At 37.1% G+C, this 20,348-nt stretch overlaps 1 protein-coding gene across 1 annotated transcript in view; it reads right to left on the bottom strand.

Moving 5' to 3' along the window:
- Window positions 1–20,348, bottom strand: part of Gmds (GDP-mannose 4,6-dehydratase) — a 542,397-nt gene that overhangs the window by 411,820 nt on the left and 110,229 nt on the right. Inside the window, exons 3-4 of the mRNA XM_041632801.1 lie at window positions 14,080–14,167; window positions 12,861–12,970 (exon numbers count right to left, since the gene is read on the bottom strand). Of these exons, the coding sequence (XP_041488735.1) occupies window positions 12,861–12,970; window positions 14,080–14,167 (198 nt within the window). The remainder of the gene's footprint in view (window positions 1–12,860; window positions 12,971–14,079; window positions 14,168–20,348) is intronic.

The following is a 20,348-nucleotide window of genomic DNA, read 5'->3' as shown; positions in this document are numbered from 1 at the left end:
CTTGCTTAACTAAAAGGAGCCATGCAGGCCAAACCCTACAGGACTCGTAGGCAGCAGGCCATTTCTCGCTGCTGAGACTTTCATAAAGTTTCTCCTTTACTTTCCTCTCCCCTGACAACACTCCTCCCTGTCTTTTTATTTTGACATGCATAATATCATAGCTCTTCCAGTCACCTTACAACAGAAGACATACCTGAAAAGATTCAGATTTCCTACCTGGGATCTGTCCAGAAACTCAGTGTATTATAGTTCCCCACATCTTCCTCCATCCTGCCATGCTTCCTTTTTACCAATAGTAACTTTCTTTCTTATTTTAGATTTTCTTAAAGAATGAACCCAGGGAGCTAAGCTGATGGAAATCAGTTTGTATTGTCACTCATCTTTCATTCTGAAGACAGGGCTGACCTCCTTTGTCTGTGACACTTTGCTGCCATCTATGTGTATAAAAAAGCATAACAGTCATTCATGCTATAGAAACTTTTCTTGGGTCCCCGAAGAAATCCTGTTTCTCATCTACAGAAAGGAGAGTCAGCAAAAATCTGCCTTCCTATCCAAGTGCAAAAGTTTGCTGGGAATTTCTATGACTTCCTCTGTGGAGCAAATACATTAAAAATTATTTGCAAAAGTGCACTATTTAACCTATATTTTTGTCACAGCCAATTGTTTTTCTACCAAATTATTGACACGCATAAGTTTACATTAATGTAGTAACTTTTAAAGAGTTAACAATGGAAAAGAATAAAAATAAAAGACTGCAATATTAACCACAATTAGGTAAATACTTTCAATAAAATAAGTTAATTTTTACAAAATTTTCCATTCAAATGTCATGCCGAGTAACAGGATTAAATGACCACTCAGCCAAAACACTTTTCATAACATTTAATATAAAGTAAAAAGAAAAGTAGTATTTGCTCCTTTGATTTCAAAACAAATACTGTGGTGTAATAATCATTTTCCTGATAATCAACACTGAAATGTTTCTCTCCAGAGCAGACAGAGATTCTACGCCAGAATCTCTCAGCCTGGCTGTGAGTGATCTTAACTAATGCACAACAGACTTACACTCCAGAGTGAGCAACCCAGGAGTAGGAACACAAACACAAGTATCCTATCCCCCAACCCAACCACAGGACAGACAGCGGACTGAGAGTCAGGACAAGGATGGTCCTGAAGAGTGTCCTTTGAAACTTGGAGGTCTGGTTTGTTGATATTACTAAAAGAGCAAAGCAGCAGGAAGAGGGGCACTGGCCTGGAGTCCTAACAGTGCTCCTTCCAACTTTCCAACAGCATCTCTAAGCAAAATTTCACTTACTCATTAATACTATAACAATACAAAGGCTAGCTCATCTTTGAGATGCAACATTTTCTAAAGAGTTCTCAAGTTCTAATGATTAACTTAATAGTTACAATAAACCAAGCAAGACTTCATACAGACTTATAAATAAACCAATTCTAAGTAACTGCATATTTAAAAATAAACATGCCCAAGGATAGGGTCATTTCAGGTTCCCTATTCTCAACTGCCCAAGGAACTGATATCTTGCATATCATCATAGAACCTTCATCTGGTGATGGATGGAGATAGAGACAGAGACCCACATTGGAGCACTGGACTGAGCTCCCAAAGTCCCAGCGAGGAGCAGAAGGAGGGAGAACATGAGCAAAGAAGTCGGGATCACGAGGGATGCACCCACCCACTGAGACAGTGGAGCTGATCTATTGAGAGCTCACCAAGACCAGCTGGACTGTGACTGAAAAAGCATGGGATAAAACTGGACTCTCTGAACATGGCGAACTATGAGGGCTGATGAGACGCAAAGGACAATGGCACGGGGGTTTGATCCTACGTAATGTGATGGCTTTGTGGGAGCCTAGCCAGTTTGGATGTTCACCTTCCTAGATATGGACGGAGGTGGGAGGTCCTAGGTCTTACCACAGGGCAGAAAACCCTGACTACTCTTTGGACTGGAGAGGGAGGGGGAAAGGAGTGGGGGTAGGGGGAGAAGGGTGGGAGGAGGTGGCGTAGGGGGGAGGAGGGGGAGGGAAATGGGAGGCTGGGAGGAGGTGGAAACTTGTTTTTTTTTTCTCCTTTTCTCAATAAAAAAAAATAAAAAAAAAAATAAACATGCCAAAAATACATAGTTAGTTATTATTTTAAAACAACAACTGTCTATTAATCTTTGATATTGATGTTCTTAAAAATATACACCATGTAACACACTAAAGTTTTCTTGTTGCTGATATTAATAAATTATCAATTAACAATTTAATTAAAAACTAAAACAAAAAGTTCTTATGCATTAACTTTATCTGTATTAAAAAAGGTTTCATTTTATCTTTTTATATGAATTTTAAAAACTCAGCTTTAACAGAATAAATTTTATAAACACTAAAGGCACTAAAATGATAAAGTAAGAATCATGCTCAAAACCAAGTACTATCAGATCTTTTAAAAGAGAACTTAATTCCTCAACTATGTTCACTAATCTGAGAAGAAGGAAAATATATCTGCCTTCAAATATTATTTAAGATTATTTTGTACACTCATATAATTAGAAATCCTAAAAATTCATTTTCATTCATCATAAAAGTAAATGAAAAATTAGTTTCGCCCCCAATACATTGACTAATGACTTAAAATTTCCTTCCATTAGTAATTACAAATTCATCTAGACATGGACATTAAGATAAACATAAACATTTAGCTGTTTTAATTAATTTCATCTTAATATGCATAAGCTATACTGAAATACTACTTTAGATTTTTATTTAGTAAATAAAAAGCTACTACTATAAATAGATTAAGGTTGGAAAAGCTAACAAATACACCTTTGTGTGGTCCATTAATTATATACAAAATTCCAAACATTATTAGCTGTTATCAAAATTACAATACCACCTAGATCTAATAAAACAGAACAATCTGTTTGAACAGGGAAAGGCGAACTTTCATAGAGTGTTCCCTCCCATAAAAATTCTTAATGGACTATAAAGGACTTTTTAAGTGGTTTTAGATTTGAATTCAATTGCTTAAATCTATAACAGGCTTCCAAAAAATGTGAGCCAGATGACACACAGAGACACCCACCAATGGTGTACATGCCTACCTACCCTCATGCATATACGATTTTAAAAGGACAGATTTCATCCTAGAGATCATGAAACTGACTTGCCATATAAATACTATTAAAGTTTGTGTAGTGTCAACACAAATGTTAAATTCTAAAATGAAAAGGTGTTCTTACCAAAGTTTTCCTTATAATAAACTAACGTGATTACCAAGAATTTTAAATATTAAAGGGACTGTGCCTACATGGAAGAGGGAACAACTATTCAGAAAAAAAATGGGAGCTGCAGAACCAAAACAAACAAAAGGCAACTGTCCTTGGTCATATCAGAGGATTACCACCTACCACAGAGATATTATTCGTGTCACTTGCTTACTTCCTCTGTAAAGGAAGTCACATTTTTGAGAAACACATACTCAAGCATGCATAGACCCACAGATGCGCAGCAGTCTAGATGGAAAACAACATAAACCTTTAAGTTCTCAAGACTGCACTAATGGCTCTCTAACAAACTATAGCTTTCTGCTACTTAGGCCTCAATGTTATTTCAATATTCACAATGTGCTAACAAACTGAAGAATTTATTGTGCTGCTCTGAATACATTCAAGAACTGTATATGATAATATAACAAGTGGACAAATTGTTATCATTTAAGATCATTAAGTTAATTCTGTACATTCCTACTTTCCCTGTACACTAATTTATTTTAGTATGATTCGTGTGCTCATTCAGCACCCTCCACTGTATTTGGAGAGCTTCCTAGTTAGAAAAATACCACTCATATGGGATTAATTATAATCAGTTCCCTCCAGCAAGGAAAAATGCCTTTAATTCAACCTATTACACTGAAACTTCATTTTTCACAGTAAATGATAAGAATGACAACAGAGGTAAGACTTCTATCATAGTTAATGGCACCCATCTTTGGTCATCTTAGCTTAGCAGCACAAGAAGACAGACTGAAATCAGTTCTAGGTTCAAGGCTAGACAGAGTTTGGCTGCCCATCAATTGGCAATCTCAGGCAGGCACTTGTGAAACAAGGGCATGACCTGGATTCTTGCCAAGAGCCCTGCCACCTCAGAATTCTACAGCCCATATAATAAAAAACAAAGGACCCCATACATCATTTCCCTTTTTAGAATATGCTATACAAGGTTATGTTTCAGCACAGGAACTATAGACATTTAACTAAGGAAAACAGTCTTGCCTATCATTTCAAACCACAGCCTTCATCCTATGCAGAAACAACACTGACTAGCATGTTGATCATCGAATTTTACCTCCATCTACTTCTCTGGATAATATGACTCATATTAGTTTGAACTGCGAACAGGGAGCACAGGAAGATTGGGGGTAGGGAGGTGGAAGAATAGGCAATTTCCATTTCCTTTTCTCATTGCACAAATCACTCATTGCTGACCTACTTACTGAGAATGATGGTGCATACTGCAAATGGGTTCAGCAGGGCTCTTGGCATCAAGATGAGCTTTCAATAAAGGTTGGTGTAGTCAAGAAACTGAAGCAGTGTCTAAGGACTGATACACTCCAGTGCAAGACCAAAGGTTCACAGAAGAACAACAGTAAAAGAGACTACAATCAAAGGTATGCAACTCACTAGAGAAAACAGTCTTAAGCCCTAGTCAGGTCATGATATGAGTAGGACTTGAAATCATGGAAGATCTCAGAGGTCAGTCTTTGGAGCGATACAGCAGGCCATTGGATGTGAAGTTCCAGAATGTGTCCAGGAAACTGGACTTAAACCCTTGGTTTAAGATCACTTTCCAGTACCACAGTTATCATGAGAAAATCCCAAGGCACTATTATATTTAATCCCTATGCAGATGCTAATTACAACTACCCACCACCACCATGTACCCTGCACTGGGTCTAGTACAAAACAGCCACTAGTAAAGAGAGACAGATGACCACGTTCATCCATGGTGACATAATGAACTCTACCATGCAACTGTGTGGGCCACAGAGGCAGGCCCTGACTCACATTTTAAGGATGTTTCTTCTAACCACAACAGCAATGTTTCTTGTCTACTCATTTTCCTGATCGCACCTCTCTGCTAGGCTTCCAGAGTCCAAAATAAATAAATGAATGAGTAACAACACAGGAAAACAGCTCCTTTATGATGTTAGTTGTAGAGTTTTAATGGTCTACCCCTGTTCTACAATAACTGTACAATAAAGCACCATGTTGCTATAGTTTTGCTTTGTGTTATTACTAGGTCAGCTATATACGAACCAAGGCAACCTTCCTTTCCCACCATAACAAATTCTCTCAGTGCAGCATGCCACTTGTTCCTTCTCCCATGAGATTCAGGCTTTCTGGGACAAATAGAGCAATTAGTTATCAAGTTGTAAATTGCAACTCAGAACCTCCAGGAAATAGATGACAATTCTTTAGCTTGTTGAATTAAATTGTTTAGGGCCCTTTCCCAGGGTCTACCAATGTAATTCCCATGCCTGTTTTTATTCCTGATTTTGTTTGCTGGACTTGTTTTTCGATCTTATCTCTCCCCGATTCTGACATAAGGACTGGTCACTACTACAACTAGCCCCTTGGAACACAGCAATTCTGCTTTATGACTAGCTTCCTGAGTCATAAGCCCTTTGGGCTTCTCCATTCAGAATATATCAACTGATCTTCACAAGTATAGAAAGGAAATCGCAGCTCACACCCACCTGGTCTGCTCTAACTCAACCCCCTTCAACCAAAGCAATCAGCACTCCTTACTGTTATAGAAAAAAAACCAAATAAGTAACTCAGAGAACTAAAAGGGAAAGTAAGAAGGATAATTAAAGGATTGGATGAGGAATGCAAACTATGGAGTTAGTCATGTTGAATTTGAATAAGAGAAAGTTTGGAGAAGATATAATAATGATCTTTAGCACTGAAAGGGGATTTGAAAAATCCTTCTCAAAACTAAAACGAGAAGACTATCCACACCACAGACACAAGGGAAGAAGTATGTACAAGAAGAAGCACAGCAATGTGGGGGAAGGTATTACCTTATGAAGACTACTTAATGTCAGAACTACCACTGGTAGAGATAATTGTTTTCTTTATTGGTCTTTAAATTAAATTATATAATATGAAGATCTGAGTTCTCATCCTGAATTTGGCAGTAACCAAATGTACAATTCGAGCAGATGACCTCATTTGTAAAACTGAAAGTCATATTAAATTATTTTTCAAGTTCATGACTGCCTTATGACTGAATAATTTTCACATGTTTGAAAAATTTATGCCAATTCCAGCATGACGTTGTGAGGCAAATGCAATCCACACTGGACTAGGTTCACTGTGGAAAAATCTCATAGATACTATGACTGTAGCAATGATGCAAGATCAAAGAAGCTGTGAAGAAAAGTAGACAAATTCCAAAAACATAACTAAAAATGTTGAACAGACAAGAAACACGAATATTCACAAGGAATTAAGAAAAAAAAACTAAAAAAGGAAAAAAAAACCCAAAAGGTTCCTAAAACTTTTTTTTCTCTCAAGATGGGCAGAACTATAAACTGTATCATTTGTTCCTATTGGGATGATGTCATCATGCTAGGTTTAACTGCTTTAATAACTGGTACACTGCAGTCATCTCTCACTTTCTCCCACGTAAGATCCAATCAGCCTTTCAATGAACAACTCCATGAGTCATAATTTTACTGTTTATGATTCAGAAAAATGTCTTCAGTCAGTATTTCCCAGACTGCTGTGGGCTCATTCCAAGGAGCAATTTCATCTTCATTGGTTTCCTACAGGAAGCCAGACCAGCTTCCTATTATTTTATTTTCCTTACTTTTAGCATTACCATGGCCCACATCAAATTCACTGGAAGTGTAAGTGATAGAAGAATTTATTCTGTACAATGTGAGTCCAACACAAACAATGCCCAGTCTAGAAGTCAAGAATTCAAAATTAAATGCAAAATGTGCTAATATTAGAACAATCTTTTAAAATATTACAAAGTAGCATTTTATGTTAATCTTACTGAAAGCATTACACCAGTCAGAAATAAATTTTTATTTAAAAAATGTAAACACAGTAAATACTTCAAAGATATTAACATAGGCTAACATGAAGAATTCATTAAAATTAAATATTTTAATCCCTTGATAATAACAAAACAAACCAATATGTGAAACCTGAGGTGTAACACAGAGTGATCAAAGGACAAAGTAGCATACTGGTGAGCTAGGTGAGCTGAGAGTATACTAGAGCATTGGCCAGTATTCCCAGCGTCTACTACCCATGGCTAAGAATCAACTTGTCTTTAGCTCACAGCAAAGGAGTATAAAAGTGTGGGCTAAAGGACATGAACTGTATTCATGCTTTGTCTTTAAATATAAGGAGAATTCTGCAAAGGACCAATTCTCATAGGTTATTTTTAAAAGGCTTCTGAGAAGGAAGAACTGGGGTACACTGATTCATTCACCATTCTTGATATAGGTGTCGTTAGGGACTGTAAAGTCTCACATTGTCATGAACTAATGACTAGCAGAACTATTTGACATCAGACTCAAAGGTTGGTACATTAAAAGGAAAGTCTAAGGCAAATACATTTAAAGCAACTACATGAATGAGCCAAGATACCTGAAGTGCTAGAGAAATGATTCCCAAAATGTGACCACCAGACTAGGCAAAGAACTAACTGGGTTTTTCAAAAATCAAAGTTCTCATCTTCAGCCTGGACTTCAGAAATCAAAGGCTCTGGAGACAAGGCCGAGCAATTTTGAGGGGGTGATGACATAAGTTTTACTATCTTATTCTCTCTTCCTTCCATCACAAAATTCCTTGAAAATAATCCACTCACTATACATTTCCCTTTTAATTCTACAATTACTAAACCCCCTGTGTTAATCTATTCAGTCCTACTACAGCTTCTTCAGGTGTTCCTTTTCAAAGTCCTTAGTCAGATATGGGGTATGGCTAAATAACAGAACACTCCTCTACCATACCTTCAGACCTGGTTTCTAACCCCAGCAATGCAAAAGCAAATTAACAGAAACATTACAAGTAGATCTTCAGCCTATGGAGAAGGCCACTAATCTCTTTCTTGTCCTCTATCCCCTTCTTCCTAGGAAGGTCTACCTTTTCTACTTATGTGGATAATTCTACCCACTGCCTCTTGTCAACTGAGTTCCTGCTATCCTACTTTGCCTTCCCATACTAGAAGGCAAGTTCCCTACAGCCTTCTATCTCCTTCCCTACCATTACCAGACACCATACTAAGGACTCTGAGAACTGAATTCACAAGCCAACAGACCAACAAGCCCCACAATGTGCTTCATCCAAGTGTTTTTTAAGTGCTGTTAGTAAAATCTCTCATAGCTGCTATGGGATGTGTCTATACTGTAAATATATATTGCTCCCATTGGTTATTAATAAAAGCTGTTTGACCAATAGCCAGGCAGTACAGGATTAGGCGGAACAATCAAACTAAGGGCTCAAATGAGGAGGGACAGATTCAAGAGAGAAACAACATGCTAGCAGATCAGTAAAAACCACAGCCACGTGACAATACATTTATTAACAGAAATAGGTTGATTTAGATGCAAGAGCTAGTTAGTAATAAGCCTGAACTATAGGCCAAACAGTTTGTAATTAATATAACTTTCCCTACGACTATTTGGGACCATGCAGTTAGAACATGAAAGCACCACCTCAATTTACACACAGCTGTTGAATCAGCTATCTGATCTCTGAGCACTAGTGCTTTGCCTCCTCTCTAGAGACCATAGAAAGTCCACTCATTCCACTAGGTGAGCTCTTCTATCCTTATACTCTTTATAACATCACCATACTCATGTAATAAGTACGTCTTGGCAACCTCACCCATAGACTTTAGCCTCTAAAATTCATGTCTAAATAAGTTTTTTCTTTGTTCAGCATACACAGAAGTTGTCTAGCATAGTCCAGCTCCCTGCCTACTCAACTTTCACATTTCTTTTCAGTATTCATGATCAAAATTTCTTCCTTTCTGACTCTTGACAATTATGTTAATACCTCAATTTCAACTCTCCACTTCCTACTACAACTGTAAATACCATTCATATACCATAAGACCCGAGCTCTCCCTCTCCTCCAAAATGCCATCCAGTTCCTTACACTGAGTTCCCTCTCACCTGCCACTAGGGGAGAAGGGGAGAGAAAAGTAAGAAGGGGAGAATGGGGGGAACTTGGGGAAACGGAATGATTGAAAGAAAGGAAGGTTGGATAGAGGAGCAGGGAATCACATAACTTAATTAAGGGAGCCATCTTAGGGTTGGCAAGAGACTTGAACCTAGAGGGGCTCCCAGGTGCCCAGGGCGATGTCCCCAGTTAGCTCCTTGGGCAGCTGAGGATAGGGAACCTGAAATGACCCTATCCTATAGCCATACTGATGAATATCTTGCATATCACCATAGAACCTTCATCTGGCGATGGATGGAGATAGAGACAGAGACCCACATTGGAGCATCGGACTGAGCTCCCAAGGTCCCAAAGAAGAGCAAAAGGAGGGAGAACATGAGCAAGGAAGTCAGGACCATGAGGGGTGCACCCACCCACTGAGACAGTGGGGCTGATCTATTGGGAGCTCACCAAGGCCAGCTGGACTGTGACTGAAAAAGCATGGGATAAAACCGGACTCTCTGAACATGGCGGACAATGAGGGCTGATGAGAAGCCAAAGACAATGGCACTGGGTTTTGATCCTACTTCATGTTCTGGCTTTGTGGGAGCCTAGCCAGTATGGATGTTCACCTTCCTAGACCTGGATGAAGGGGGGAGGACCTTGGACTTTCCACAGGGCAGGGAACCCTGACTGCTCTTTGGACTGGAGAGGGAGGGGGAGAGGAGTGGGGGGAGGAGGAGAAGAGTGGGAGGAGAGGGAGGGAAATGGGAGGCTGGGAGGAGGCGGGAATTTCTTTTTTTTTCTTTCAATAAAAAAAATTCATTAGCTTAAAAAAAAACTGTTCAAGCTTCTGATACTTGTTCTAATCACCCCTACTAAGATGAATCCCACAACAGCACAAGTGGATTTATTACATCTCTTTGTTCTCTACTATTCCATACTTTGTATGAAGTATATGAACAACAAATGTTGAAAGATTAAATTATTTTAAAAATCAAAATTCTTACACCTGAAATAACTGGGTGTAAAAGCACTTGCTGCCAAGCCTGATGACCTGAGTTTGGTTCTCAGAACCTACATGGTAAAAGGAGATATCCAACTTTGAAAATTGTCTCTGTCCTCCACACATGCACTGTGGCATATACAAATTCACACAATACACATATACATGTCTCAGACATAAATAAATGTGTTTTTAAATCCTAACTAAGCACCATCCCTGCCAATTTACTGATCCTTTAAGAAAAACAGCTAAAATACTGTAAAACAGATGAATTCACACTTGTGTTAATGTAGAACAAATCAAACCACTGTCCCTGCTTACATTTTTTTTACAATACAAATGCTCCAGAATGATACCCAAACCCTATTGTGCTCACTACAATTCAAGAAAATGTAACATACTGGAGAACTTATAATATATTTTGGTGAATGAAAAAGACAATTACATTTGATGCTAAGATGGTAAGGTGAAAGTGACTATAAATAAAAATAAAAATTTCCCCATCTTCTCACCATGCTAGTTTATGGCTTGTAGAGGTTATAAACCATCTGCAATCAAAAAAGAAAATTTCTATAACTTAAGGAAATTAAGAAGTGAAATGGTAATTTACAAACAATCCATTTCTGTCTGTAATAGACTTGATAAGAATATCAAGAGAAGTATGCAAGATAAGCTAACTGCTTCAATTAGAAGAAATCGGGCCTTATTCCTGGAAGGATAGCACTAGTACTTCTCTGTAGAAAATAAGATAATCTCTCAAACACAAAATCTAAGACATGCCTTAACCATGGAGAAACAAAAACTGAAAATCCCTAGGAAAACAGCTCTACTTGCAAAGGGCAAAAATGTAGCTCTGACATATATTTAGCATGTATGAGAGCCTGTATTGCATCCACAACACCCAAAGGGAAAAAAAGAGAAAGATGAGAAAAAAAAATTTTTTGTATTTCTAAACAGTATAGGCAGATAAGAAATGCCTTTATAAATCTTCATGTAGATCTCATAGGAAAAAATGGGCCAATCTCAAATTGAGAAAATAACAGTAAATTCATACAATTCATTATCTGTTTAATACTTTTAAGATGTATTTATTTTATGTGTATGATTGTTTTGCCTATGTATATTGCATGTGTTTCTAGTGTCTCAAGAGGTCAGGAGGGACGTTAGATGCCCTGGTGTTATTGATGCTTGTAAGCCACCATGTAGGTGCTGGGTATCAACCCCTAGTACACTGCAAAAGCAGTCAGTGCTCTTAAATGCTGAGTCCAAAGGCTCTGCAACCCAAGGACTCACCCTCAATTTGTAAAATTTGCTGTTTTATGACTAGGCTAATTCCACTGCTCATTAATTCAGGTCCTATTCCCGCCTTAAGCAGCAGAGGTGTGGAAAGCAGGAATATTGCCCCCATTCTGTACAAAATTGAAAAAATAAGAGAAACATAAAAACACCAAACCCCTATGACTGAAAAAGCATGGGATAAAACCGGACTCTCTGAACATGGCGAACAATGAGGGATGATGAGAAGCCAAGGACAATGGCACGGGGTTTTGATCCTACTTCATGTTCTGGCTTTGTGGGAGCCTAGCCAGTTTGGATGTTCACCTTCCTAGACATGGACAGAGGGGGGAGGACCTTGGACTTCCCACAGGGCAGGGAACCCTGACTGCTCTTTGGACTGGAGAGGGTGGGGGAGAGGAGTGGGGGGAGGGGGAGAATGGTGGGAGGAGGGGGAGGGAAATGGGAGGTTGGGAGGAGGGGGAAACTTTTTTTTTCCTTTTCTCAATAAAAAAAAAGAAAAAAAAACACCATACCCAAATAAAATTGTTGTATTTGTTTTTTAAACGAAAGAAAAAATATGGATAGATATTTGTGGAATTTTTTTAAACTTAGAGCTATTTGTTTTTATTCCTAAACACTACTAACCACTTGATTAAATAGGTATCTAAATAGAACAAATCAAGTCTGGTTTCAAATTTCATTCACCCATGGAAGAATCAGGGCATAGTCAAAAAAATCTGAGTCAAGCAGAAGCTGAAAGGCATGGAAGACCTTCTCAAGTTTACTATGACTTGTTCCAGAGAGGAGGACTAAAGAAAGATGAGCAAAGTACCAGATAATCTGAATATAGGGAAGAAATCAACATTAAGAGTGTCACAATAAGAGGAAATGGCAAAAAAAAAAAAGGCTTACTCTTTTTACAGTTCACAACAAAAAAGTAAGCTAACTTTAACATATAACTGCAACCCAAAGAATATAATTTTTAAGGATATATTACAACACAAGAATATCCATCAACACAAGCATATACTCATTACCAAAAATTAACACTAAAATAAAGATTTTAATGAGCTATACCAATCTAACATTTTAACAAATACATCTCTCACAGATTGATATAAAATGTCTGAACAGGTGCTCTTGAATATAGGGAACAACCTAAAATTCATGCAGATTGTTACTTGAAAGATTTCATTGTACTTTTGAGTAACAGAAACCTCAGCTTAAAATTATAAGCACTTTTATTAGGATGAATTCCAAAACTAATACAGAAGACTAAACTTGATAGGGACTAGTGGTTGCTATTGAGAAACAATAAATGTGGTGAATAGAGGATACTGAAAGGCACAGCCAGAGAAGCAAAGGCAATGAGAAGAGCTCACCTTGACATGGCTCTGGGCACCAAGATTGTAGATCTCTGTAGGCTTGACTTCATTGATGATTTTCACCAGGCAGGTACTGTCTGTGAGATCACCATAGTGTAACTTCATGTCTTTAGGATTTAGAAAAAGATCATCAGATATGAGAAAACATGAGAAACATTTCAATAACAAAACTGAAATACATGTTATTCATGTATGAAAAAGAAGATCAAACCAGAAATGGTCCCAGGTGTGACAGCCCATCTCTGCAATCCCAGTACTTGGACCACTGAGACAGAAGGATCTTGAGTTTGAGGTTAGCCTGAACTACTTAGCAAGATCCTGTCATGTGTACCAATTCCTGTGCAACAACACAAAACAGAAACATTGTATTTGGTGGTTCTTGAGTGTCAGAGTACAACTTTTATCTTTAAGAAACATATAAGGTGTAAGGATAGGTCTGTGTGAATTTGTAATAATAAATTCAAATAGACTTGTTTTAAAAATGGTAATATCCTGAAGATGTTAGACAATTATCATAGGGCTGTAAGAATTTAAAACGTGTATTACATAAAAGTGAAATTTGGAAAAATATGACCCTGGAATAATGTATATAGCATCTCTAAAGAAATCTACAACACAATGATAAATGAGAAGATACCTGTGTTGGGATAACTTTTTTAAGATAATTTTGTTTAGGTTCTTGTTATGGAATGTTATTTTAAGGTATGTTACATTTGTTTATGCTATGAAACATTTCTTTAATGATGCAAAGATTTGTTGAATTCTTTTATGTTGCATTTGTTTAACTCTGTAAAGCTGTGTTACTTTCTTGTATAAAACACCTGACTGGTCTAATAAATGGCTGGCAGCTGGGCAGAGAAAAAGGCTAGGTGGGCTGGCAGGCAGACAGAATAAATGGAATAGAAATCTGGGAGTAGGAGAAGCAAGAAAAGAAGGAGAAGACGACATCAGGGTCCAATCACACAGCTACAAAGCACTAATCAAAGTTAAGTCTTGTTTATTTCTCTTAAAGCCACCTACTGACTATATCACTCTAATAATCAAACCAATATGGCGCTAAGCCTGAAGCAGGTACAAGGAATGTTTCCCTAGCTTGTAGGTCAGGTGTTATTCACTGTAGTAATCCCAGGTGAATAATTGTGACTAGATGAGCTATGAATAATGATATTTGAAAACATCTAAAAATAGGAAGCAACAAAAAAATTGAGAAACTTACTTCCTTCAATATGAGCCTGTGGATTCTTATATAAATGTTCAATTCGACCTGTATTAAATGAACTGGATCGCCGTACAATTCCATGGACCTGAATTTTAAGTAAAGAAAGACAAACATAAATTATAAATATAAGAGAGAATTGATAAGAAACTTGGAAGTTCATTTGCCTAATGTATGTTTTTAAAAAGTATAAATAATACTTCAAGATGGAATAAATTAAGAGAAATAGTTCCACTGTTTACTTTCTGCCTAACTACTGCCTGTGTGCTACCAGGCTTTACGATGGATTTTTACTGCCAATCTCAATGTAAGTAATTAGATAATTACAAGGCTTCATGCATAGTTGCATATATTCAAGTTTGTCTTCTAAACCATACACAGTCATACTGATGACAAAAATATCTCTGGTTTGAAAGTGAAGGCAAACTTAAGGCTGCAGCTGTGAAACCGCTTTTGACCTGTTTAACACAGAGCATAAGATTTCCACAGTTACCCTGGATTTACCAGTGCTACTTCATGCTGTGATATCAATTTCTAGAGGCATAGATAAAATCAGAGAGCAGCTGCTATTGTAAGACTATGTGGAAAAGTTAAAAAGCCAAACTATAAAGATTAAGGAAAAGATTATATATTACTAAACTTAAGACATAAAAGACCAAAGATTTGAAAAAAAAAAGAAGAAGAAGAAAGACTTTTTAAAAAAATCTTGATATGGCCACGGTCAATGTGAAGGGATAAAATCACTGAACAGCAGAGCATACCTGTCTGATACTAAAGAAAAGACCACTGTGTCTGACACATGAGAGAAATTGCTCCACACTTGGTCCCACTTCCTCCTCGTGTCAAGATTTCTCCCTCTGTGCTGCCAATGCTAACATGAGCTTATGTCACCAACTGCTGAAGTTCCAGTTGCACTGGTGGCAGTTTTAATCCTGAACTTATTTTGGAAGTGTTCTTTCTAATGTTGGATAGATTCGTTTACAGCTGAATACACTTCTATATTTTAACTCAATCGTTTTCTGTCTATTTCAAACCAAAATTAATCCCTGGCATGACTCAAGCATTCCAAATGCAAAGGGAATTATAAGCACATAAAGCTTTCTTTCAAACAGAAAGAAATGTCATTGCCATTTTATATGGCATACACATGAAACTGACTTCTGCTAAGGATATGACATGCCCACGATTAATAACTCTGTTAGCTAACTGTTTTTGCCAAGAGGAAAGCACTCATCAACATCATTTTCCACAAGAACAAAACTCAAGAAAGGTTGATAAATATGAAAATACCTTAGAAATGTTGCAAACTTGGCTGACATTTTATGAAGCAAACATTAAAATTTAGGAAGCATTAAATAGAAATGTGTTATTATTAAGTTTATAATTAACTGTATTTTATAATCTCAAATTTTTCAGTTGCTACTGGATTATAAAGTCAAACTGATCTACAAATTAATGAATATTTTAAAGTAAGAGACAATTTTTACATATGTACTAATGCATATGAAACTTGGTGTTTACAGTTATTCCTATTGTTAAAATTTCTCTAATATAAGTGCTCTGTTTTATTCAGTAAAAATTTTCTTTGTTCTGAAAACAATTTATTTGATAATTAAAATATAATTATTATTTGGGCATCCTTCTCTTAATTACTAAATTCTAGAGAAAGCACATATTCCAATAGGAAAAAGCACAGAGAAATGTCCTAAACATACAAACTTGCAAGGCTTTGATAAGAATATTCTACAATCTTAACGTGGACATCAAGTCAGAGCAAATAAAAGCAATGACTTTAATGTCACACCTAAAAAGACAAAGCACTAGTTTTTGTTTTGTTTTTCTCTAGTGAAGAAAAAAAGTGTTTGAATTTCCACTTACTCCCAAATTTGGCATGTGTGTAGAAGGGAAGAAAGACTTGCCAAATACTTAATCCATGACAGAAGGTATTATTCTAAGAAGTAATGAAAGCTGAGTCTGTCTGCTTCTGAGACAGGTGAAATACAAACATTAAGACAAGCCAAAATGTGTGCAAACTGCGGAATCTAGTTAAGAATTTGCGATTAGCAGCTTTCCCTTCACAGAAAGAAATAGGTAGGCCCTTTTTCAAGATACGGGGAGAAAAGGAGATGTGGATTAGGAAAGCAAACAGAGAAAATAAATAAACAAAATGACTTTTACATAAATTTAATCAGTACTATTATCAATTATGCTAGCTAGGAATATCTAAGTTCTTAAGTGGAAGAGGATATTTTAACATACAAATTTCAAAGTAGGTGCTAAAACAAAGAAAAGCTTTTTCAATAGTTATTGAGAACAGAGGTGATTCATACCACTGGATTCCAAATTCTCCAGTGTCTAACTTGTTCTTGGAGGAGGACAACTCCTAGGGATGGTTAGTGCCATTCATCTTTGGAAAGTATGGATCACCTAGATTGTATCAGTATCTGACATTTACATAGCAATGACCACATAGCAGACACTGGCCTTTACTGGTAAGGTAAATCTTCACAATCACCATACCACAAGTGAGAGCAATGCCTGACACACCTAGCTTACTGCATGGTAGTCAAAGGACACACTTGTTCTATGATGCCAGTGTACAGTCCAGTTTGAAAATGAAATCTATATGAAGAACGGCCTTTTCTCTAATCAAAGTACCAAGCCTCTGAAATAGAAGTCTCAAAGCACAGGGAAGGAACAGGAAGAAGACCACACTCTAAAACTAAAGTGTACCTATGTTTTATTTAAATTCTGGCATGCTGTCTTGCTTGTAAGGTTATTAAAAACATATTATCTTATATTCACAGATACATGCTAGATTTTGGAGAGTTCAGCTTAGTTTTTTTTTTTGTACTAGTCTTTATATCTCCTATTTTTCTCTGTGCAAAGCACACATTGTAGTGTTCACCACATGTTATCTATCTAAAACTGTGGTACTGAGAAGGTACCTGAAATTAGAATGTACATCCATGGCAAATTTCACTCCTATTGATTTTCCTTTTTCCATGAAAAAGAGAGAATGCACAAGTTCTAGGACCCTAGGCAAGAGAATATGCCTTTCAATGTTGTAAAGAGACTATAGTATCTTCTACAACATGTGCCCCTGGCTCGTCACCATTCACCCTCTCTATCACTCCTGTATCAAGAGATACCCTATGTCTCACAAAGCTCCACTGGCTAAGTGTTTCACACATGCTCTCTCACCTCATACTCCAAAGAATCTTAGACAGATGTGCTCATCATCCCTACTTATAGGAGAGAGAGAAAGAGAGAGAGAGAGAGAGAGAGAGAGAGAGAGAGAAAAGATGGGTCAAGAAATTGGACTGACGACCTGAGGACACAGAGGCAGCAAGAACAGAGGACTTAGACATAAGCTACCCAGTGGCCAAGCCCCAGGGATGAATGTTATGAGAACTAGATTGTTTATTCAGCTCCTTGATCTGTGTTAGTCAACAGGAAATAAAAGAAAATGGACTTTTAGCTTTAGCAAGCTACAGAATATATATAGTATATATAAGATATAAAAAGTGTCTTCAGGGTAACTGCAGAATGAACAAGAGAATCAGACATGGTGGCATATGCCTGTAATCCCAGAATATGGTAGATAGAGACAGAAACATCATGATTTCTAAGCAAGCCTGGGCTACTTAGCAAGACCCTTTCTCAAAATAAGAACAATAATAATGTTAACTATAAAAAATAATAACAACAAACAAGTATGGATGTGGTCACATTTTCAATGTTTTAATCTTGAGTAAAAGTCAAAAAGCAAACAATAATAAATACTATTATTCTGAGCATTTTCTCAGTAAGAACTAAGGCAGAAATATAGCATATACATGACTCTCAATATCCATAATCTCTGCAACCATGAAGTCAACAAACTACAGCTGTATCCATCTGTCCTGAACAAAGACACACTTTTCTTTGTTTCCTCATTAATGCAGCTAGTTATGAAATGTTTGCATTGCATTTGGTATGATAACTATCTTAGTGTATAAAAAGAATATGTACAAACAATACACAAATACTATAATATTTTATATATGTAACTTGAGTTTTATGTACAAAGGTTCCTGGAACTAATCCCCTTGCAGATTATCAAAAGATAACTGTATTTTACTTGATTACTTTGGAGGACTCATTCATAATGTGAACAGATGCAGAAGGTTCAGCAATCACATAAAACATGTTCCAAGCTCCAGGAATCTAAAGGTACATGAATAAAGGAGTAATTATATCTTACTCAGCATTCTGTAAATAAATGCTATTCCTCAGGATCTAATTGTCATCAGAGACTCAGCGTCTCTGTGTCTAGTGCTGGGGTCTGAACTCTCCTTGGAATCCCTACCATGTTACTACCCCTCTACCTGCCTGTTCTTGGCTTTAATAATTCTAATAAACTTCTTAGTCACCAGTCGTTAAAAATAAAAACACTATCCTTTTGCATATAAGTTGTTCTTTGAGATTTCTATGCCTGTTGTAATTTTTCATTGTTTTTTAAGTATGGTAAAAGCAAAAGAGCTTAATTAACTGTTAATTTCTCCACTGACCTTGCTGTCTCCTCTACTGGCTTCCTTCTCTATGCCAGGCTGACTGTGCCAATGACAGCAAATGAGGAACAAAGCAGCCACAGCATCATGACTCTTACAGGGCTGACCTGTTCCTAGCCCACACTTTGCTACCAAACCTATGTGTTTTCTAGTTATGTCTAAGCTTCCTGGTATTTCTGAATAGTAACTGAATCTGAATGGAATGAAAGTAATTCAGAGAATAAAGCCAGCAAGATGGCTTAGCACATAAATGTATGTGCTGCCAAGCCTGATGACCTGAGTTCAATCCTCCAGAAAACAGAACTAGCTGCCACAAGTTGATTTCTGACCTTCACACACAAGTTGCAGCATGTGTGTGCATACGTACATACATGCATGCATGCACACACACATAAATGCATACACACATGCATACATACATACATAATGCATACATGCATGCATACATACATACATATGCAGGCACAGTAAAAAAATTAATATAATAAAAATTTAAAATAGTTTGGAAGGCCCCACTGACTCACCCAGTCAGTCAGTCATTAAAGTTCATTTGTTCCATTATATAATGGTACCCTATCTGTTCACAAGGAGGCAGCATCAATAATACCCAGGGATATAAAAGAAAGGACAATCACAAATTTCTGAGCCAGCCTCCAAAAGAACCTGAGGAGGGTTCACATTAAGGTTGAGAGTCCATTGAAGTAGAAGTCTGTATTCATTCAAAATTCCTGTCACTGACCTCTGGATTCAAATGTGGTCAGACATGATCCCAGGCATTCAACTACACATTCTATTTCATGGTCTTGAATCATCAAGAACTACAGTTAATAATTCTGAAAACTTTCCAATGCTTTCCTTTAAAAAAAAATCAGTCTAATGTTTGCTGTGACCCAAGCATAGAAAGAAAAGGCCCATTTCACCACCAGACTTCTATTAATAGATCATTCTACAATTATATCATCTCTTAAAACTGAGGAGAAGCAGTCCACTGAAATCAATACAGCACACATGAAGCCTTTGCTCTTATCACCCACACACAGCCCACACTTTTACCATCTTGTGTGGAAGACTTCTGTTTGTCCTTTGTGTCCTACCTTGTCCGTTGCCCCTGAATTACCAATCATAGTTTTTAATAATTTATGGATCTCACTATTCTCATAACATTTTATCTATGATAAATTCCTACCAATTAACTATGATTTGCCAAGTAAGTCTTCTGCTGTCTTTCTGTAAAAAGCAATCAAATCTGCTCTTTTAACTTCAAATGCTAATAAAATTAAAATACTTGCAGCTTATCAGGCAATCTTAAATTCTCATTGCATCTATCTGCAAATCTTGCATCCTCCCTGTCCTCTGATTCCTGGTAATTCCTCAATGAGACACCTGAATAGACTTTACTTTCCCATACCAGTCTTCCCTGTCTTCTTCAATAGAAGGCCTGCCCACCCACTAGTCCACTCTCTATAAGAACATACAGTCACACATACAATTTCTTGTCTTCAGAAGACATTCAGTCATTGACTATTACTTTCAACTTCATGTCTACTCACAGTCTCACAGGTGCACCTCAAAGTACATCTCAACACTCTTGTGATTAGAGCATCACTCAACATATTGTCTCCATCTTCAACAGTATAATGTTTTGGCTTACCCAGCTTCTTACCCTGATCCCCTGGCAACTCACTCCCAGCGCTGGCTACCATACATCTCTTAGCA

This window comes from Microtus oregoni, unplaced genomic scaffold (genome assembly GCF_018167655.1).
Source record: "Microtus oregoni isolate MIOR12 unplaced genomic scaffold, Mior012 000042F_ref0000377, whole genome shotgun sequence".
Lineage (NCBI taxonomy): Eukaryota > Metazoa > Chordata > Mammalia > Rodentia > Cricetidae > Microtus > Microtus oregoni.
The sequence above is the reverse complement of the archived record's forward strand: the minus strand, read 5'-3'. Positions and strand labels throughout refer to the sequence as shown.